General features: G+C 45.9%; 3 protein-coding genes and 2 non-coding genes across 5 annotated transcripts in view; 4 read left to right on the top strand and 1 right to left on the bottom strand.

Annotated features, from left to right (window-relative positions):
- Positions 1–1,913: 1,913 nt before the first annotated feature.
- Positions 1,914–6,382, top strand: RPL23 (ribosomal protein L23). Its single transcript, XM_050935282.1, has 5 exons — positions 1,914–2,022; positions 3,571–3,654; positions 4,322–4,450; positions 5,836–5,949; positions 6,250–6,382. The coding sequence occupies exons 1-5, from the start codon at positions 2,010–2,012 to the stop codon at positions 6,330–6,332; spliced, it is 423 nt and encodes a 140-aa protein (XP_050791239.1). The 5' UTR covers positions 1,914–2,009; the 3' UTR covers positions 6,333–6,382.
- LOC127040796 (small nucleolar RNA SNORA21) lies at positions 4,126–4,258 on the top strand. Its single transcript, XR_007771547.1, has one exon. It is a non-coding gene; the product is annotated as a small nucleolar RNA SNORA21 (small nucleolar RNA).
- A 288-nt stretch (positions 6,383–6,670) lies between the features above and the next one.
- The window catches only part of CISD3 (CDGSH iron sulfur domain 3), a 156,261-nt gene continuing 143,660 nt past the window's right edge, over positions 6,671–19,271 (bottom strand). Inside the window, exon 4 of the transcript XR_007771542.1 lies at positions 6,671–6,684. The gene's annotated coding sequence lies outside the window, so the exon portion shown is untranslated. The remainder of the gene's footprint in view (positions 6,685–19,271) is intronic.
- C25H17orf98 (chromosome 25 C17orf98 homolog) lies at positions 9,489–13,725 on the top strand. The gene is made up of 3 exons (XM_050935281.1): positions 9,489–9,722; positions 12,193–12,292; positions 13,437–13,725. Exons 1-3 carry the CDS (start codon positions 9,516–9,518, stop codon positions 13,592–13,594), a joined length of 465 nt encoding a protein of 154 aa, XP_050791238.1. The 5' UTR covers positions 9,489–9,515; the 3' UTR covers positions 13,595–13,725.
- On the top strand, positions 15,798–15,869 carry TRNAC-GCA (transfer RNA cysteine (anticodon GCA)). Its single transcript has one exon. It is a non-coding gene; the product is annotated as a tRNA-Cys (tRNA).

The raw sequence follows: 19,271 nt of genomic DNA, 5'->3' as shown, positions 1-19,271 counted from the left end.
AGTGACTTTGCATGGAATGCCACTCTTATTTACCATTAAGCTGCATTTATTTGGCCTTTCTAAATTACACTGCAATTTGCAAAAAGGTAGCACCCACCCAGGTGGCAAAAACCTTCTGAGCTACACACATACTCTAGCACTGAGACACAGCCCCCCTTGCAAGAGCTAATGTGAGGTATGCTGCCCAAACCCTATTTGTTAGAGCTTGTATGTTACTTCTAGCACTTTTCTGCGCTCAAATTACAGAATCTGTGATTCTACATAAGCAAATCAAAATCCATAGTTAGGGTTAGTGGAAAAAGAGCATGTGCGGCTGCCACCTTTGTAAAGTGCTTGAGATCTGCTGAAGAAAAGTGCTATATAAGTGAAAAAAAATTTCTTACTTGAACCCACAGCCAAGTCAAAGCCCTGTGTTTATGACCTTGCTGCCTGCTATCGTGGCCACTCATACAGTCCCAGAAGACAGGACATTCCAGGAACTTCAGGCAAGGGTGTGGACCTGCTCCCGCTGGCATGACTTCATGTGCCATTTAGAAGAATGCGCCGCTCTGCCCCTGCCGGCGTGACATTATCCACACCGTGTGTGGAACATCATTCCAGCTCTTCAAAATGGCACATACATCCCCATCAAATACCAGTTTTGTCACTGTACCAGAAGGGAACAAACCTTAGAAAAGCAGGACTGACTGTTTGAAAACATGAAGGGCCAGCCTACTGCCTGCTGTCTTAGAACTGAATGAGAAGTCACAAATTCCGCATTGTTACTTCACTCAGCAGGCTTCTGGATGGGAAGATGTGATTGGAGGAGGCAGGGTTGGAAGGAGAAAAGGCTTTTTTCAAAACAAATCTATTTGATAATTAATAAAACTGCAAAGTGAATTCTGAAACCCCCCCAAAAGGGCTTCTTTACAATCCGTCATCCAGGGGCGGCTCCAGGCCCCAGCATGCCAAGCGTGTGCTTGGGGTGGCAAGCCACTGGGAGTGCTCTGCTGGTCACCACGAGGGCGGCAGGCAGGTTGTCTTCGGCGGCTTGCCTGCGGGGGGGTCCCCTGGTCACGCGGATTCGGCAGCGGTTCTGCAGGAGGTCTTCCGGTCACACAGATTTGGCTGCTGTTCTGCAGATCTGCCAGTCCCGTGCCTTCGGCGTATCCGCTGCCGAATTGCCACCGAAACTGCAGGACTGGCGGACCTCCCGCACAAATGCCGCCAAAGGCTGCCTGACTCCTGCTCTCAGAGTGACCAGCAGGTCGTCCCCCCACAGCTTGCCGTCCCAGGCACGCACTTGCTGCGCTGGTGCCTGGAGCTGCCCCTGCCAGCAACACAGATGCTGTAACAAGTAGTGCTACATGTCGTGATTTAATAGGCAGAGCCTTGAAAGGATACAAACTTTGTATCGCATCTGATCCACAAACATGGTCGACGATATAAAGCAGATATCCGCAGATTTGCAGGGTTCTATTAATAGCATGGGTGCCTGCCTCTGAACTGATGCCCAGAGGGAATTGGGAGAGGGAAGTTTTCTGTCCTTACGCTGGCATTGGATGAAGGGGTGTTTGGATGGGAATAAAACTGAGGTCCTGCCCACCCCAAAGCGCTTTATACCAGAGCAACGTTGTACCCCTGGTGCCCTGGCCAAACTCCAATGCTGGGAGAATTTGCCTTTGCAAATGCCCCCCTTTTCCATCAACCTACCACCAACCCTTCCTTCCTCTAGTGCCTGTGCCACGTGTGCTTGGTGGGCTAAGGATCTTACATATATCGGCTGCACTTCCCCATGTGCCTCCATAGGTGGCACTGTGGTGCACTGAGACTACCAGCGACTGCAGGGACCAGAGCGCCATTCCTTATCGCGTGATGGACGTCTAGGGCGTAACCGCGTCACGTGTCGAGGGAGGTCACCGCCTCCTTGTCGTCGTGTGACGTAATAGGCCTTGCGCCGTGCGGGAACTAATATCCCAGCATCCTTTGCACCACCCTTTCTCTCTTTTTTTTTTTTTTTTGGACCCAAGATGTCCAAGCGAGGTGAGGCCTAGTGAGAGCGGCTGGCACGCGGGGCGGGCAGCATCCGTCGCCATCCTCCGGCCCCGGGGCTCACGCGGCTCCGGGACCCGGGGGGATGGACTAGGGGGAGCCCGAGCTCCCTTCGGGGCCGGATTTGAGGGAGGGAAGGAAGCGGGGATAGGCCCGCTGGGGACGGGGACTGGCGGGTCCCGCTGAAGGGGTGGAGGAGCCCGGGCCTTGGAGGGAGTGCGGAGGTTTGAGGCTGTGAAGGAGTGGGAGGGCCTAGGCACTGGGGGGGGGGGTGGGGGGCTTTCAGGGTGAGGCCTTAGCTTGGAAGGGGGAGTGCTGAGGTCCATGTGGATGAGCAATTAGGGTCGAAATAAGATCCTAGGTGCAGGGCCCAATTTGGGGGTAGGGGCGCGGGGGGAGCTCAGGACCTGGGATTGTCCCATGTCTGGAAACTGCTCCTTGCACCTCGGCATGCGAGAGGAGCACCGAGCCCTGTAAGTAAGAGAAGGAAAAGTAGCTTAGAGATACGGTGCTTTCCTTGGGTTGAGTCACGTGTTTGATGCCTAGAATCTACAGGGATGGGCAGGTTAAAAATACATTGGCCTGAGTGGAGCATTTTAAATCGCATGTTTTAAAATAGCCGATTTCAATAGGGCTTGAGACTGTTTGGATGATTGTGCTGTTGCAATTTTAGATTAAAACGTATAGCAAATGGAGAGATCACTCAATACTCTTGTTATTAATGCCCCTGCTGGTAGGGTATTTTATTTGAATTATGGTGTGATATAGGCAAGAAAACAAATTATTGCCGGTGACGACCCTGGTGCTGCAAATATTTAAATAGATGTGGAACTTTATTCACATATAAGCATTTATAGCCTCAGAGACTAGAATGGTATTTTCATTAAAAACCTCTCTTCCTGTAAAATCTGTCATTTCAAAACAGGACTGTATCATTGTTAACAGTGAAGAATTATTTAGCGTTTCAGTACATTAACAAAGTTGTTGTGAATTTTCTCATGTGCCCTGTGCCAAAATTTTCAAAAATAGCTCCAAATTAGGTGCAAATGTAAGCACTTGTGGTTGGGGTTTTCAGAAACGCCTAATTGATTTTGTGGCATAGTCTTCCAGTACATCAGAAGATGGTATCTGTTGCAAACATGGCACTGGCTATTTGCTTATCAATTTTCGTTTGAGTTTGTGTTCTCCTAGTAAGGATGTTAATGTGAGACCTGAGCTTTTCTCTTTCAGTAGATATGAACAGCTTTCCGGGCAAAACTTAGTAGGAACAAAACCTAGGTAATTTCCACATAAACGTCACTAACACTAACAACAGTTAGGAAACTAAAGAACCACCAGAAAACATCCACTCCAGATTGTAAATTGGGGGGAGGAGGGAGTAAAGAAGTAGTAACACAAATAAAAATGTGATTCGGGTTCTAAAAGTCACTTTATTTAAACTGTAATTTTATTTAAAATAAATGTATTAATTTTAATCATGATTCATATCATCCTTGACACAGGAAAGAGGTTACAAATACTCTTCTTTTTAACCTACAGGACGTGGTGGTTCGTCCGGTGCAAAATTCCGTATTTCCCTTGGTCTCCCCGTGGGAGCTGTGATTAACTGTGCAGATAACACAGGTGAGTCTGTCTGGCTCCTTTCTGGAGTCAATATCACTTGTTTCTGCTTCAGCAGCCCTTCTGCCTTGTCCATTTATCTGGTTAGGGTTTGTATAGGTAACTGACTAAACGAAACCAGGGGTTGGAAGTTGAAGCCAGGCAAATTTGCACTAGAAATTAAGGTGCTAGTTTTTAACAGTGAGGGTAATTTAACTATTGGAACAACTGGGTGGGCTCTCAATCACTTGGAATCTTTAAATCAAGACTGGATACCTGGCTGAGAGAGATGCTGCTTAAGGTCAAAGTGAAATTACGGGCTTGACGCAGAAATTACTGGGTTATGCCAGGAATCAGGCTAGATGATGATCATAATGGTTCCTTCTGGCCTTAACATCTGTGTATCTGTTAATCTGCTTCTGTAGAATTTAAACTTATCGCTCAATAATGAGGCTAAAAAATACATCCTACCTCAGAAGCAACAACAGCAGCTTCCCCCTTCTGAAAAGCACTTGCTGGGTCTGTGGTCAGTGACTCAGTGAGTTGTCGTGGAAGGGCATAAAAAAGGCATCGCTTTTGGGTGAGGTGGCGGCATGTGCTGTTAACTTCAATGAGCGGTGTGACAGTGATCCATGAGGGGACATCTATTATGTGATGAGTTGGCTAATTCAAAAGGGTTTTTTCCTTGTAGGTGCCAAGAACCTGTACATCATCTCCGTGAAGGGGATTAAGGGGCGCCTGAACAGGCTCCCAGCTGCCGGTGTAGGTGACATGGTCATGGCTACTGTCAAGAAGGGCAAACCTGAGCTCAGGAAAAAGGGTGAGTGTTGGAAGTGTCCCAGGGGCTGGTCTGGAAGTGTCTGCTACAGACGTGCTGGCCTGTCCTTAGGTGCCCAGATTTCCCACAAGGCAGTGTTACAAACATGATTTGTTTGGGGAGGGAGGTGGGAATACTGTCTGGGCACAGCTGAGTTGTCTTTGTCACCAGATATAACGCAAATATGGGTGTGCATGTAGAGTATGCTGAGTCTAACCTTGATGTACTTTCATCGCAGCATTGCAGCTCATATCCAAGACAGAACTAGAATTGACATAACAGCATGATCTCATCAGGCCTCCATCTGCGGCTGGACTTCCTAGTCCCTTGTAGATTGCCCTTCCTCTGGGAGGAGCAAGGCAGTTTCAACATACCAACAATGATGCTGGAAGTAGGCAGCCTGTCTCTGAAGCAGCAGCTTCCCCCTTCTAAAAATCACTTGCTGGGTCTGGTCAGTGGCTCCACAAGTTGTCGGGGAAGGGGATAGCAAAACCTCACTTTTGGGTGAGGTTAGCAGCAGCATGTGCTGTTAACCTCAGTGAGTGGCGTGACAGTCCTGAAAGTTCACATTCTGGTTTGATTATTAGTATATATTTTTTCAATTAGTCTTATGTGTTTTCCCTGCTGGATGTCTCTGTGGGGAGTGACCTTGTGTCTGGATATGTGGCTAGGTTTCACCTTACAAAAGGCTGTCTGAGCACCGGATTAGAACATGAATCTACACCGGAGTGACTGAATACCATTCAAGTGTAACATTGCATTGGACTAGGTTTTTTTTTAATGGATATATACACACACGCAAAGCTGGATTTTCCTTCTGAACCAGCACACCGAATGCATGCTCAGCAGAGAGCGGTCTTAGCCCTTAAAACTAAATACCAAATACTTGCAATCAGTAAATGTGTGGAGTGGTGTTTAGGGTGGAAACCTGCTTTAAATGCTTGTCATAAATGTAGTTCCGGTGAAGGGCTTTGGCTTGACAGGCTGGAAAACTGCAGACCCTTTTGCTCACAGAGCAGACAATAGCCAGGAGGACGACTCCCACCTCAGCCCTACTCTTCACGGTTTCTGTAGCCCATCCAGACCTTAGCTTCATCTGAGAAGCCATCACCAAAAAACATTTTGTGACATGGATACTCGGTGGTATCAGTCCCAAAGGCCACTGATGGTAATAACTTTGGTGGCAATCCCCATACAACAGGAAACCTTTACTGGGACCAAAATCCTATTTGCCCATTCTGTTGCCTATTGAGGCCTTGCAAGGGTAGGGCTCACAAGAGGACACTTACTGTTGAACACAACATTGTACCTGGGTGATTCCTTTTGAGTTTCGGCTGTTGGGCTGTACTTGGACATTTAGGATCCTGAGCTTGTCTTTCTCCCTGCAGTGCACCCAGCAGTGGTAATTCGGCAGCGGAAATCGTACCGGAGAAAAGATGGGGTGTTCCTCTATTTTGAAGACAATGCGGGCGTGATAGTAAATAACAAAGGCGAAATGAAAGGTACAGGTGGCAATCTATTGCACTGGACAAGAGCAGACTCATAAAGAATAGTGCAGCACAAATGTCTGCATTCGTGGCCCAAGGAGAGCATCACTGTCTTCAGGCAAAAGGGCCAAAACTATCCTTAGTGCCATGAAAAGTGGGCATCTTGGATGCTCCTGCAGAGAAGTCGTGATGGCTCTGTTGTTAATATTCTACATGCTGCCTGAACAGCACTCGCAGAAGAGAGATGTGGTCGGAGTGTAGAACGTAAGCTCTAAATAGTTCTTAACGTCTCCTTTTCCTTCCCCACTTTTACAGGCTCAGCAATCACAGGCCCCGTGGCTAAGGAATGTGCAGATCTGTGGCCCAGGATAGCCTCCAATGCTGGCAGCATCGCATAAACCTGCTCTATCCTCGTTATAAAGATAAAATAAAAGTGGTTGCACCAAAATTCCTAATGTCTGTGTTGATACCGTAAAGCTTGGAACATCACCTCCCTGACAAACCTGGCTAAGGTGCTCCTAGTGTGAGGGAGAGATTCCCTTGACAGCTTTAGTCATATAGGTATAATACCCTGTGTGGATACACTTAAGTGTGACCTTTTTTTGTTGAGCTTAAACGCCTTCCCAAGCAACACAAACTGAACTACAATAAGGCTCTCTAACTCCAGAAAGGGGTTATATGGGTATAACAATATCTGTTTAAAATCACCCCTAGGGTTATACCAAAATGTCTGTCTTGTGTAGACAAGGCCTGAGGCTCCGATAGGAATATGGCAACTTGGCTTTAAAAGCTGTGACTCTGCACCAGGAGACAGATCTTCACGAAATAACCCATGACAGAATAATGTCCTTCGCATTGCAACGCTACCTGATATTTTTACATTTGATACTACAGTAGAACCTCAGTTACGAACACAAGAGTTACGAACTGGCCAGTCAACTCGCACCCCTCATTTGGAATGGGAAGTAAGCAATCAGGCAGGAGCAGAGTTAAAAGGAAAAAATAAAAACACGTACAGTACTGTATTAAATGTAAACTACTAAAAAATAAATTGAAAGTTTAAAAAAAAGGTTTGACAAGGTAAGGAAACTTTCTGTGCTTGTATCATTTAAATTAAGATGGTTAAAAGCAGCATTTTTCTTCTGCATAGTACAAGTTGAACATAGTGTGACATGACATAGTGTTAAGTCAGTGTTCTGTTGTGAACTTTTGAAAGAAGAAACGTTCAATGTTACGAACTTTTCGGAGTTACATACAACCTCCATACCTGAGGTGTTCCTTCATAACTCTGAGGTTCTACTGTATAGGATGCTCGTGACAGACCAGCTCTGTGAGAAAAACACTGTTTGAGTTTGAATGACAGCATTGGTAATTGGGTCTCGTAGAGTAAGCTGAGGAAAGGAACTTTCTTACAGAGAACCTGCTTAATGTGGCCCAAGGGCAAAGCAGAGCCCACCACTGTTGGAGGAGGCGATGGCTGCAGCATGTGCTACTAAGCCCTAGGAATAGAGAAACAAGCTTGAAGGTGAACTAAGATGCTTCCTGTGACAACTAATGCCACGTCACAGGCTGATATGTGCAGGCTTGACTTCCAAATACCTTTTAAGGATGAGCTCTTTAACTTTTTAAGACCAGAGTTACAGCATTTACAGTAAAACCTGCAAAAGGTGATAGTATGGGCTGCTACATAGTGCAAAAAGCTTCAGTCCTTATGCTGTGTGATGGGGCATGTCTCATCCACTTTTTTTTTTTTTTTTGCGCAAAGTGCAGAACTGTGGATGTGAGACTCAATGGAATTGTAAATAAATCCATTTTCCTTCTTTATACCAGTGTGTCAGTTAAGAGTGTGGCGGTTTTACCCTATGGTCTTGAAAGGGGTTGTGTAAGCATACTGGTTATGTCCACACTTATGGAGCAGACACCAAGTGGGTTTTCGGTCAGTATTGGAACACCACTTCCACAAAAGATATTAACTATGGTTATGTCTACACTGCAAAGTTGTCGACAAAACTTTGTCTTTCACAGGTATTTAAAAAAAGCCCTTCACAAAAGACAAAAGTTTTGCTGATGCAAGTGGCCGTGTGAACACAGCTTTGTTGGCAGGAGTGCTCTCCTGCCGACAAAGCTACTGCTGCTGCTCGCGGGGCTGGAAGTATTTTGTCTGCAAAAGTGCTGACATAGAGCGTTTACACATGCGGACTTTTTAGCAAAAAGGCTGTGTTGACACAGCCTTGTCACTAAAAGCTGCATGGTGTAGACAAGCCCTATGTTGAATGAAGCACTCTTCTGTTGACATAACTCCCACTGTAGATGCAGCTATGGCCACATAGCTGCTTGATTATGGGTGTGATTTTCACACCCCTGACTCTTAGTTATGCTGCTGTAACTTCAGCATATAGGAGCTGGCTTGCTGGGAGCATGCATGGTGTGGGGTTTCCTCATGAAGTGTTAAGGGCTTCACATCTGGATCTTTACCAGGGCCTGTGTGGAGTGGAAAAGTCTTTCAGTCATGTTAAACCATACAATAATACTGTGTGCTGAAAGTTTGGTTTTTGTAGGGCTTTGTAGGTTCAGCCCTTGTCAAACTCCCTTCCTAGTGCAGCCATTTGCTGCACTCCCTGCAAGGTCTGGAAATAAATCCCTGATTCTGTTTTAATTTGCTTCTAGAGCAGGGGTCAGCAACCTTTCAGAAGTGGTGTGCCCAATCTCAATTTATTCACTCTAAGGTTTTGCATGCCAGTAATACATTTTCACGTTTTTAGAAGGTCTCTTTCTATAAGTCTATAATCTAGAACTAAACTATTGTTGTATGTAAAGTAAATAAGGTTTTTAAAATGTTTAAGAAGCTTCATTTAAAATTAAATTAAAATGCAGAGCCTGGTGGCCAGGACCTGGGCAGTGTGAGTGCCACTGAAAATCAGCTCGCCTGCTGCCTCCGGTACAAGTGCCATAGGTTGCCTAGCCCTGTGCTAGAGGCTGTCAGTTTCGGATTGTGCTAAGCAGTTTGAGTGGCCCTGACTAGACTACTTCACTAGCCGGCTGCTGCCCCTCTCCAAAGGAAGCGTGGAGTCCGAGGTGCAGGCACAGAGGAGGGCCTGGCCTTGATTTTCAGGATGGCTTGATGTGAGCATGAGGGACCTGCTTACAGCGGTGCCCAGGGGCTGGACAAGGCAGCAGGAGGTAGGTTAGACTAGCCCCCCCGTGAGCCATGGACGAAAAGAGGAGCGGGGAGGCAGAGCCTCGCCCCGTGGTGCTGTAATCTGCCCCCAAACAAACCGGCCGCCTCTGATGGGGCTGGTAGCTGATAACACCCCCCCAGCCACCTGCAGCTGGCTAACAGCTGACTCCATCCCAGCCCCACGTGGCGCGACTCGGCTGGGCGCCAGCCTTGCGGGGCAGCGGGTCCTGCTCCTGGGGGGCGAGTGATGGGGAGGCCTGTGCCCTTTCCATTCCCAGCCGGAGCCCTGCAGCTGGCTCTGGGGAGCGTCCAGGGGCGGCGCCGAACGTAACAATGTAGGGAGGCGGCGGCGCGGGCCTGGGGCTCACAAGGAGCCGGGGCTGGGGTCCTGCCTTTGCTCGCCATGGCTTGCCTGAGCAGGCGGTGTCTGCAGCGGCAGAAGGGCTTTATCCTGGACGGGGTGGCCGTGGACACGCTGGCCGGCAGCTACGCGCACATCCCGCCCAAGCTCTGGTCCGCTTTGCCCCCGTACAACGCCCAGCTGGACGGCCACGCCGCCAGCTACTTCGCGTCCCCCGCGGTCAAGTCCCTGCTGAAGAGCACGGAACAGGTACGGTGCAGCTGCCCGTGGCCACAGCCCGGCTCGCTGGGCCCCAGGACTGGGACTTTCAGGGCTCTGGAGGGCGAGGAGAACTGGTTGGCAGCTCGCCCGGGTGCTGAAATGAATGAACCGCTGGGGGAGCCAGTGACAATGTGATCATCCTGCTTTTCTCCCTGCTGGGTTGTGTAGCTACCATCTTAGTTCATGATTTGTGTCTAGGACAAAAAAAAATTGGGTTTATTTGTAAGGGTCAAAACCGTGTCTGGCTATTAGGTGGCTCAGAGGAGACAGAATTTTACACAGTTCTCCTCCAAAGCAGGCAGCCTGCGGATCAAAAATGTGGAGTATGGGGAGCTGTTTGGGGAAAGAGGATGGTTCGTTTCTTTGTGGGAAGATTAAGAAATCCCACCATCGCAGCTTGCCCTGGCATATTCAACTGACAAATTTCTAACCAAATTCATAACTAAACACTAAATGTACCTTAGACTGTAAACTATTTGGTCACATGCGTCTGACGAAGTGGGTATTCACCCACCAAAGCTCATGCTCCAATACATCTGTTAGTCTATAAGGTGCCACAGGACTCTTTGCTGCTTTACAGATCCAGACTAACAGGCCTATCCCTCTGATATTTGTGTTCTGTTTGTACCATCCAGGCCATGACAGGGGTTCCCAGGCAATACAAACAATAATAAAATGACCTGTAATTAACTTTATTAGAAGTCCATCTCCTCTCCCCCCCTCAGATTTCACCTTTTCCTCTGCTTAAATTTTTGAGATCCTTGCTGTTTCTGACCTCACAATGGTTCTTGTGTCATTTTCAGTGAACTGTGATGTCAGAAAACACCATACATGGTCAAACTAGCAAGCGGGAAAGGGAGAAGGAAAGTCATGGATTAGCAAAAATTAGCCATTTAAAGAGAAAACAGAACCATAGATGGACAAAGCAATCTGGGTCCTGAAAATGACTGTTGATAAAATGTTGATGTCCAGATTTTGGTAGAATAAGAGGCAGATCGGTGGCATGTTGGGTTATAACACTGTGGTTATAATTCAAAGAATGATGTGGCATTACCTCAGCCAATAGTGGACAGCATAATTCCCTCTCACTTCTCTTCCCTAGCATAATGTTCTCCCTGCTTAAGAATTCCTGCTGAAGGTGGGTGAGAGAAAGGAATAATCTCAAAATAATGGTGATTTTGTGGTTCTTTATGTAGCTGGGATCTTTTCTTGGTTGCTTAATATCAGATCAGTTTAAAAAAAACAATTTTTTTAATGTTTTGATCAAAAAGCGAACAACTGTTGCAGTCTGTGTGAAATTTATTTTTTAAAGAAAAATATACAGGGCAAGCTACCATAGTCACACATGATCTACCTGCGCTGACCTTGTCCTCTTGCTGTCTGTGCTTTCTGTGCTGCTTACAGAAGCTCAATGCTACCCAAGCCATGGTGAGAAAGCGAGAGATATAATGCTCATTCGTATTCTTTTCACCTAACTGAAATCGCATTTCATCTCAATTTACTGTTTAAAATCTCACTGATGCTTCATAGAAAACTTTTGAAATAATAATCCTTTGCATTTGTATGCACTGCGTTAAAGAGCTTAACAAAGAGAAGGTTAAGGGGTAATTTGGTCACAGTTTATAAGTACCTATGTGAGGAACAAGAAATTTGATAATGGGCTCTTCAGTCCGGCAGATAAAGATATATCAAGACCCAATGGCTGGGAGCTGAAGCTAAACAAGGACCGATTCAGGAGGGCAGAGTGGATGATCACAGTGGTCTCTTCTGGCTTTAGAATATATGAAAATAATGCCCATTGTGTCTTTCATGTGCTTCGTACAATGACAAACACAGTTGGTGCTTAATAAAAAACTTAGACCTGGTTCCTGCAGTCAGATCTGCTAGCATGGACACCTGAAGCCATCATAAGGGATTCCACGCTTGCACTGAGGTCTGTGCTAGCAGGTCTGGCTGCAGAATTAGGGCATCTTTCACTTTCAAAGAGCTCTACAAACGTTAGCTAGCTAATGCACAACCTGGTACCAGATTTAAGTCACTAGAGTTATATCAGTGATGAATCTGGCCCTGTCGCTTTAGAGGGAATTCTCTGGATATATCCGATACTTTATGTATTTCATCTCCTTAGCTATTATTGATTAAAGATATTTTCACAGAAGCAGGATTGCACAGTTTCGGACTCGGGAACAGTAAAGATCCTGTTTTCATGCACCCCAGATACATTAGGAGTGCATATCCAGAGCTGTTTCTAAAATGCAGTGCATTTTCACGCTGTGTTCATGTGTCTTTAGAGACAGGACAAAGTCAGGTAGCTGGTTTGTTAGGTCCTGATCCGATGCTACTGAAGTCAATGGGAACTTTGCCATTGACATCAAGAAGACTCTTTATGCTGGGATTTAGGGACGAGCCAAAATCTGGCTTTGTTCTGAGTTTTTGTTCTTTCTCTGACTTGCCCCAGCACCGAGGTGGTACATCCAGGGATGGTTGGATAGTGGATTATTTCCACATCTATGGGCCAGAGCAGAGGTACCTGAACAGGAGGAACTGGGCAGGTGCAGGTAAGACTCCTTCAGTAAGCTCTTCTCCAATCATCAGTTGTTCTATGTATCACCAATTGGGTTAAGAATCATGAGATTTTAAAAGAATAATAAATATTGGGTTCTTTTTTTTATTAACGTGCTTTCTAGTTTCATAAAAGTTGGGGTAAAGGTGTCAAGTTTCAAGCTTTTCTCCTCAGTCATAAGGCTACAAACTTACATTCCTGTTAAAGGAAAGCTGAGTTTTTTGTATAATCACTTGATTCCAAGACCTGGGGCTTTATGCAAACATCCCAGTGATAAAATTGTAAGAGTCGACAGTGCTGCATTCCACAGCATCACTTGGCAAAAATTCCTTTCTGTTAAATAAATGTAATAGCATATTTCAATTTTAAACACACTTCATAAAGGAGGTTGCTATCATTTACCCCCATTTTACAGCTGGGAAACTGAGACAGGACATCACCTGCCCAAGGTTACCCAGCAGCAGAGCTGGGAATAGAACCTAGGTCTTAGAAGTCATAGGCTGGTGCTGTAGCCACTAGGCTACTGTTTTTCTGGAATTAGTAAAGCTGGGAGCCCTGGCTCTGACCTTACCATGTCCTGGCCACTGCAGCAGAGAGTACAGAAATTCTAAACAACTCACAAGGGGATGGCAGAAAATACCCTTGGTGTGGGCCCTGCTTTAGGCCTTCATAGGTGGCAATACTCTGGTCCCCAGTCCCCACTCCACAAGTTATGGGTCTTGGGAAAACTATTGTAACTTAGGGCAACCCCTCAGGCTAAGTGACACTTAGGGCCCCTTTGGTGCTCAGCATCCAGACAGCACCAAGCTGACTTAGCCCGTCTTTCCTGTGAATTGCACCTCCATAGAATCTAAGCCTGTGTCACCTCACACTTAGGGCAGGTCAAATCAACACGTTGCTCTAACTGTCGCCAGCAGCCCCTGGCCTGGGCCCACCAGGACTCCCAGTTGCTAATAGCAGAGCTGAATGGGTGGGGGATTTTTACTAAGTTTTCCCTAGCATCGACAAGGCTTCCGAGCTTGTGTGTAGCTTGCACACCAGTCCAAGTTCACTCAGTGGCCTGGGTGAGTCGCTGGATGGAGCAGAGCTGGAAAGGAAGGAGCTATAAAGACTGATGGGGCCAACACTCTTCCCCACAGGCCACTCTTGTGAGCAGGTGGGCGGCCACTATAGCTTCCTGGCAGACGTGAAACCCATGAAGGGCTACAATGGGCGCTTCGGCTATCGTCGCAACACCCCAGACCTGCGGGTGAACTCGTCCTGCTTCGGCGAAGTCACTGTGTTCCCACTCCACTGATGCCAAAAGAGCTGCTTCTCACATACCCCCGATGCCAGCCCCTCTGGGGGCCATGGAGACCTGGAGACACTGATTAGGAGTAAGAAACGGGAGCTAAAATAAAATATTTGTTCTCGCTTGTTCTATTTTAACAGCTTGTTGTTATGGGTGATTTATTCGCCTAGGATACGCGCTGTTGATGCAGCATCTGGGCTCCTGCTTTTACCAGCTGCTCTGGAACTAGGCTGACTGATGCCAGGTGATAGCGCAGGATGACTAGCTCATGCATGGGCTTCCCCATGTGTTCAGAAGAGAATCTGTGGGCCAGCCCAGACCTTCATCCCCAGGGAGACGGGGAAGATACTACCTGTAATACAAGATGCTTTAATCTCTATCTATAGAAGAGCCTAGATAGATAATAAAACACATGTATTTGACAACAGATCTTCATGTATACAGAGCATTAAGGGGGGGAGAAAAATGGGAAAATATATTGTTCTTATTTGGCCAGGTGGATGACACCTAGTGGGCTCACGCCCTGGGGAGAAGCAGCAGTTAATATTTTTATAGTACCCGGAGAGATGACAAGGCCCCTGCCTGGAGGACACTTTGAGCGGTTGCCTCGTGTTTGTTGAGTTGGTTTGGTTTGGTGTTTTTTGCTCACTGTCCCACCGCACGTGCAGGGACATGGGCAGGCTTTTGAGCGATTCAGCAGCGGGGTGAGGTGGTGGGAATCCAGTGCTCTAATGGAGTGCTCTAGTCTAGTTCCAGGTACGGCACTAGAGCTGTTAACACAGGCCCCTCTGTAAGCAGCATGATGGAGTCTCGCTTGGGGCTCCATAGACTCTGAGGCTACCCCAGCGCAGGGGATGGTGCCATCTAGACTCCCCAGGGGTTCTAAGTTGTGTTATGCATGTTGCAAAGCTGGGCAAGGCCTAATTAGGCAACGCTCTGCATTATGGATGCTATGGCTTGTATAGTGTGAAAACAAGGCCAGGGATTACAGGGGCCTTGCCTATGCTAGCATTTGGGGGTGAGGGGCCTCCCATCATTACATTATCACCACTGGAAGCACCAGTATAGACATTTTGACCATCTCAGACCTGAAGTTCTGTGAAAATAAAACAGCCCTTGCTGCTAATGAGAGAGGTCACACCCAGAGAAAAAGCCCAGTTGTTTGGCTGTAATGAGGGAGCTGCACAGAGACATCCAGCCAGGAGTCACAGCTGGTCACCTGTCAGGTCCCGATCCTGCAGCTACAGCAATATGGGCAGAACCCAGCAGTTGTATAGATCCCCATTAACTCCCCTGGGGTTCCATGTAGGCAGATGCAGCTGCAGGCTCAGGGTCTGGTATTATAAAGGAAGCTGGAAGAAATGAACTGATCCAAATGATATCTGGTAAATTTCAAACAGACAGTGCTTCCAGGGGTGAATGTGCTTACTTTTTCTTACACTGCAGTGAGTCCCAGAGGCCTCAGTCAAATTCAGGAACCCCTAGAGCCAAGCATTGAACAAATCCCTGCCCTCCAGGAACTTGCAATCTAAGAAACCAAACGATATATGAAGGAGAGGGGTATTATAGCTTGACTTTTTTAAATAATAATCATAATTGTGATTCTCATCTCCCCCTTCTTTTGCTTTATTCTATTTGACTCATTACATTCTACTCCACTAAACTCCTTTTTCATCCACATCGCCTTCTTCATCTTCTTGCTGTAAGCTTATCTGAGGTTATTTTGGTGGTGTATAACCGGTAGCATGTTCTGCCCCAGAAATAGCTGCCTTTCCCTCAGTCAGGTTGCTACAGAAGTAGATATAGTGGGTGTAATCACAAGCCAGCTTATTAAATAGGGCTTGTGTGGTTTCAAGGTGTGCTGGCCATGAGAAAGCAAACACAAGCTATTGAAAAGAGAGCTTTTTTATGTCATTGGTTTAAAGAAACAGAACTCATAGAGAGTTAGAGCTAGAACATTAGTACCTTGGCCCAAGTGAACCCAATTCAAACTGCAGTGAGACTTTTTATTTTTTTTTGGGGGGGGGAGTTAAATGCAGAATGAAAGCTGTGTGAGCAGTATGAGAAATAATTACAGGTGCAGTGAGTCTGAGACATAGCTACCGGCATAATGAGTATAATGAACCTATTACAAGAAGTAGTAGAGTAACAATGTAACAGAACCAGTATCCCTAACTAGACTTACCTGTCACCTTTTTTTTCAGCAGGTGGGGGTATAGCTCAGTGGTAGAGCATTTGACTGCAGATCAAGAGGTCCCTGGTTCAAATCCAGGTGCCCCCTCATTTTAATCAAACTAAAGACTTGGTCATTGTGGACTGATCTTTCTTTGATTAGGTTTCAGCCAGTGAAAAAGATACAGAGCACCAGTGGAAAATGGAGTAACAATCTGAGAATCCTTAATGGAAATGTGGATATTAATTAAAGTGTATTTCATATTGCAGAGCTGAATTATAAGGCTTGAGTCGGTGTGACCGCTAATTCATATGAAATGATTCCCACCAAATTAGTAACAAAGATAAAGCAGGTATAGTTCGGTGGTAGAACATTTGACTACAGCTCAAATAGTCCCTAGTTCAAATCCAGGTACCCCCCTCTCTTATTTATCTACTTCTGAAAAACAAAAAAATTGCAATAGGTCTGTAACTATCACTGTTTTAGTAGGTTCACATTTTGCACAGAATTACAAAATTTAACCTCAATATACTCATCACCTGTTCATATCCATGAGCAAAATGACCCATTAGTTGTTTAAAATCACAAACTAAACAACAAAACTATGAATTTCTGGGTAATATTAGTACTTCTACTGAATGGAAAAACTGCAGGAATTTGACATTGGGTAGTTAAGCACCTGCTTAAAAATATGTTTAAAAAATGCCATTGGTACAATGGGGCCCTGATGTTCTTGGTCTTAAACCTCTAGGTGCTATTGTAATAATAATTAATTGAATAATTAATACACAGCTCCACAACAGTAGATGATGTACATGGGCTGACGGTTGAAAATGATGTTTTACTCACATTCTTCCTCAGGAGATTCACTGTAAGGTGTAGGATAGGACAAGGTACGCTAGAGGGGCATTCAGTAACACATCATTTGATTTTTGGTAGAATACTTTTTTAGTGTAAGTGGAGGAACATCAAGGATGAACACTGAAGGGTCAGAAAAAGAACTGAGGTCACCCAGATTTGGGCTGGGGAGCCACTTGATCTCCAGTCAAATGCTGTACCCCGGGGCTATACCCACACCAATAAACATCCTATTGACTAAGCGCTAAAAGAGATTTTTATGCGGACAGCCTAGTTAAGAATAATTCGTTTTACAAATAATTTGTGGTTACAAAAATAGAAGCAAATAGAATAATCAACTGGAACTTATTACAGTAGCTCCTTAAATATATTAGGTGAAATCCTGGCTCCACTGAAATCAGTAACAAATCTCCAACTGACTTCAATGGAGTCAGGATAGCATCCACTGTATTTAGTAAAAACCTCTATCTTCTTAAGTCACCTTGCATTAAAATGAACCAAAGCACGTCATATTTCATGCAACCCTCTATACAGGGGAAGACCATTCTGAGCTCATCTGCTGTCCTGGCCACATGTAAATCCCCTTTAAAGTTCTACCGTTACCATGCTGCCTATACTGGATCTGATTGATTTGTATGAGTTGCAGGTTGTTATTCCTCTTCCCTGACATCTGTTGTTAGACTGGAAGCTCTTTGGAGCAAGAGCTGTTTGGAAAGCAACCAGCATAAAGTAGGTGTTAGCACAAATAAATACATTTAATAATAAAAATTAAAATGATTCAGGGATGATCACCATAAACAAGAACACTATCTACCACTGGCAAAGGGGGTATTGTTCAGTCATGAGGCATTTAATGTCAGAGTAAGGGGTCACTCATTCAAATGCATAGGTGCTCCCCGAACAAAGACAGCTTTTCCTGATTTTCTGCAGAAGTCTCAGATACAAAGAAAGGTGAATTTATTAGGTCTCGGGTTCAAATACAGTGCTATATTTCTGACCATTCCAGCGTGTGCAGGTGTTGCTCAAATGGCAATGCTTAAAATGAACGTAAAGATACAAGACACCTTTGTAACTCTGGCTGTGCCTCTTTAAGATTGTGATGCTACAGTCTGATGAGTCCATGGAACAATGAACTGGAAGTTATTAAAATCTCCTTCTTAAATATGTTAAATTTATTAGATTTATTTTGAAAACCAGCATCTGACTAATGCATCTTTTATTCAAATCAATGGAGACAATTTGTTGTACCTAGACATAAGGCACAAATTTTTAATAGAATAATTAACAACTGGAACAACTTGCATAGGGTTGTGGTGGATTCTCCATCACTGAATATAAGACTGGCCACATTGGGTTAGATCAATGGTCCATCTAGCCCAGCATTCTGTCTTCCAATAGTGCCCAATACCAGATGTTTGAGAGGGAATGAACAAAACAGGGCAATTTACCGAGTGATCCATCCTGTCATCCAGTCTCAGGTTCTAGCTGTCAGAGGTTTAAGGTCACTGAGAGCATGGAATTACATCCCTGACCATCTCAGCTAACAGCCATTGATGGATCTATTCTATACGAAGGTAGCTAATTCTTTTTTGGAATCCTGTTATACTTTTGACCTTCACAACATCCCCTTGCAATGAGTTCCACAGGTTGGCTGTGAATTATGTGAAGAAATACTTCTTTCTATTTCTTTAACTCACATCTAATTATTGTACCGTTTATTAAAATGAACAAAGACCATTTGTAGTAGCTCCTTTTGACATTTTTTCTTACTGTCCCCTTCAGTGAATGATGGTATCAGTTCTACTAAATTTTAGTTCTAGCTAGATAACAGACTTGCACTGTGATCTCTGGTAGAAAGATAGAGACCATGTCTCCAGAAAAACATCAGTTTGTAAGCCCAGAGCAGAACAGTAGGGCTAGCCGTAATCCAAGGCTTTGTCTTCACTACACTGTTAGCTCGAAATATAACTTGAGGGTTAAACCTTAACCCGATCCTGTCTTTCACTGACGGTTCACGGTATTGTTACCGATGAGCCAGCAGAGCTACACCTGTTCCCCAGCTTGGTTTTCTTCTCATATCAGGTGCGGATTCTTCTTGCAGTCCCCTGATCGCCCTGTGCTTCTGTTTCTTAGGCCCAAAGCCCTAGCTCCTACTTCCCAGGCCCATACCCCGCCCCCATTGGTTCCTCTTCCAAAACCATGCCCCCCACACTTCCCAGACCCATAAACAGACCCTCACCAGGCCCATCCCCAAACTCCCCCCCCCATTCCTAGGCCCATAGCCCACCACTGGGTCCCTCCCCTAAAATGCCTCCCACACTTCCCAGACCCATAGCCTCCCCCCCCAGTGGGTCCCCTCCCCAAACCCTGCTCCCCTCTGGGCTCCTCCCTAAACCTGCCCCTCACACTCACCAGGCCCACAGCCTTCACTAGGTCCCCTCCCCAAACCTGCCCCCCACACTTCCCAGACCCAGAGACAGCCCCCCACCAGGCCCATCCCCCAAACCTGCCCCCCACACTTCCCAGACCCAGACCTCTGCACACTGGGACTCCTCCCCAAACCCTGCTCCCCTCCCTAAACCTGCCCCTCACACTCCCCAGGCCCACAGCCTTCACTAGGTCCCTTCCCCAAACCTGCCCCCCACACTTCCC

The sequence above is a fragment of the Gopherus flavomarginatus genome, chromosome 25 (genome assembly GCF_025201925.1).
Source record: "Gopherus flavomarginatus isolate rGopFla2 chromosome 25, rGopFla2.mat.asm, whole genome shotgun sequence".
NCBI lineage: Eukaryota > Metazoa > Chordata > Testudines > Testudinidae > Gopherus > Gopherus flavomarginatus.
Note: the sequence above shows the minus strand (reverse complement) of the source record. Positions and strands in the feature narration are given on the sequence as shown.

What these genes read in the sequence shown, in the direction of transcription:
- C25H17orf98 (XM_050935281.1), top strand. Translation starts at nt 9,516, where the DNA reads ATGGCTTGCCTGAGCAGGCGGTGTCTGCAGCGGCAGAAGGGCTTTATC. An exon ending in TGCTGAAGAGCACGGAACAG is followed by an intron (nt 9,723 to 12,192) that starts GTACGGTGCAGC and finishes GACTTGCCCCAG; the next exon opens with CACCGAGGTGGTACATCCAG. An exon ending in GAGGAACTGGGCAGGTGCAG is followed by an intron (nt 12,293 to 13,436) that starts GTAAGACTCCTT and finishes TCTTCCCCACAG; the next exon opens with GCCACTCTTGTGAGCAGGTG.
- RPL23 (XM_050935282.1), top strand. An exon ending in ACCTGAGCTCAGGAAAAAGG is followed by an intron (nt 4,451 to 5,835) that starts GTGAGTGTTGGA and finishes TTCTCCCTGCAG; the next exon opens with TGCACCCAGCAGTGGTAATT. An exon ending in TAACAAAGGCGAAATGAAAG is followed by an intron (nt 5,950 to 6,249) that starts GTACAGGTGGCA and finishes CCACTTTTACAG; the next exon opens with GCTCAGCAATCACAGGCCCC.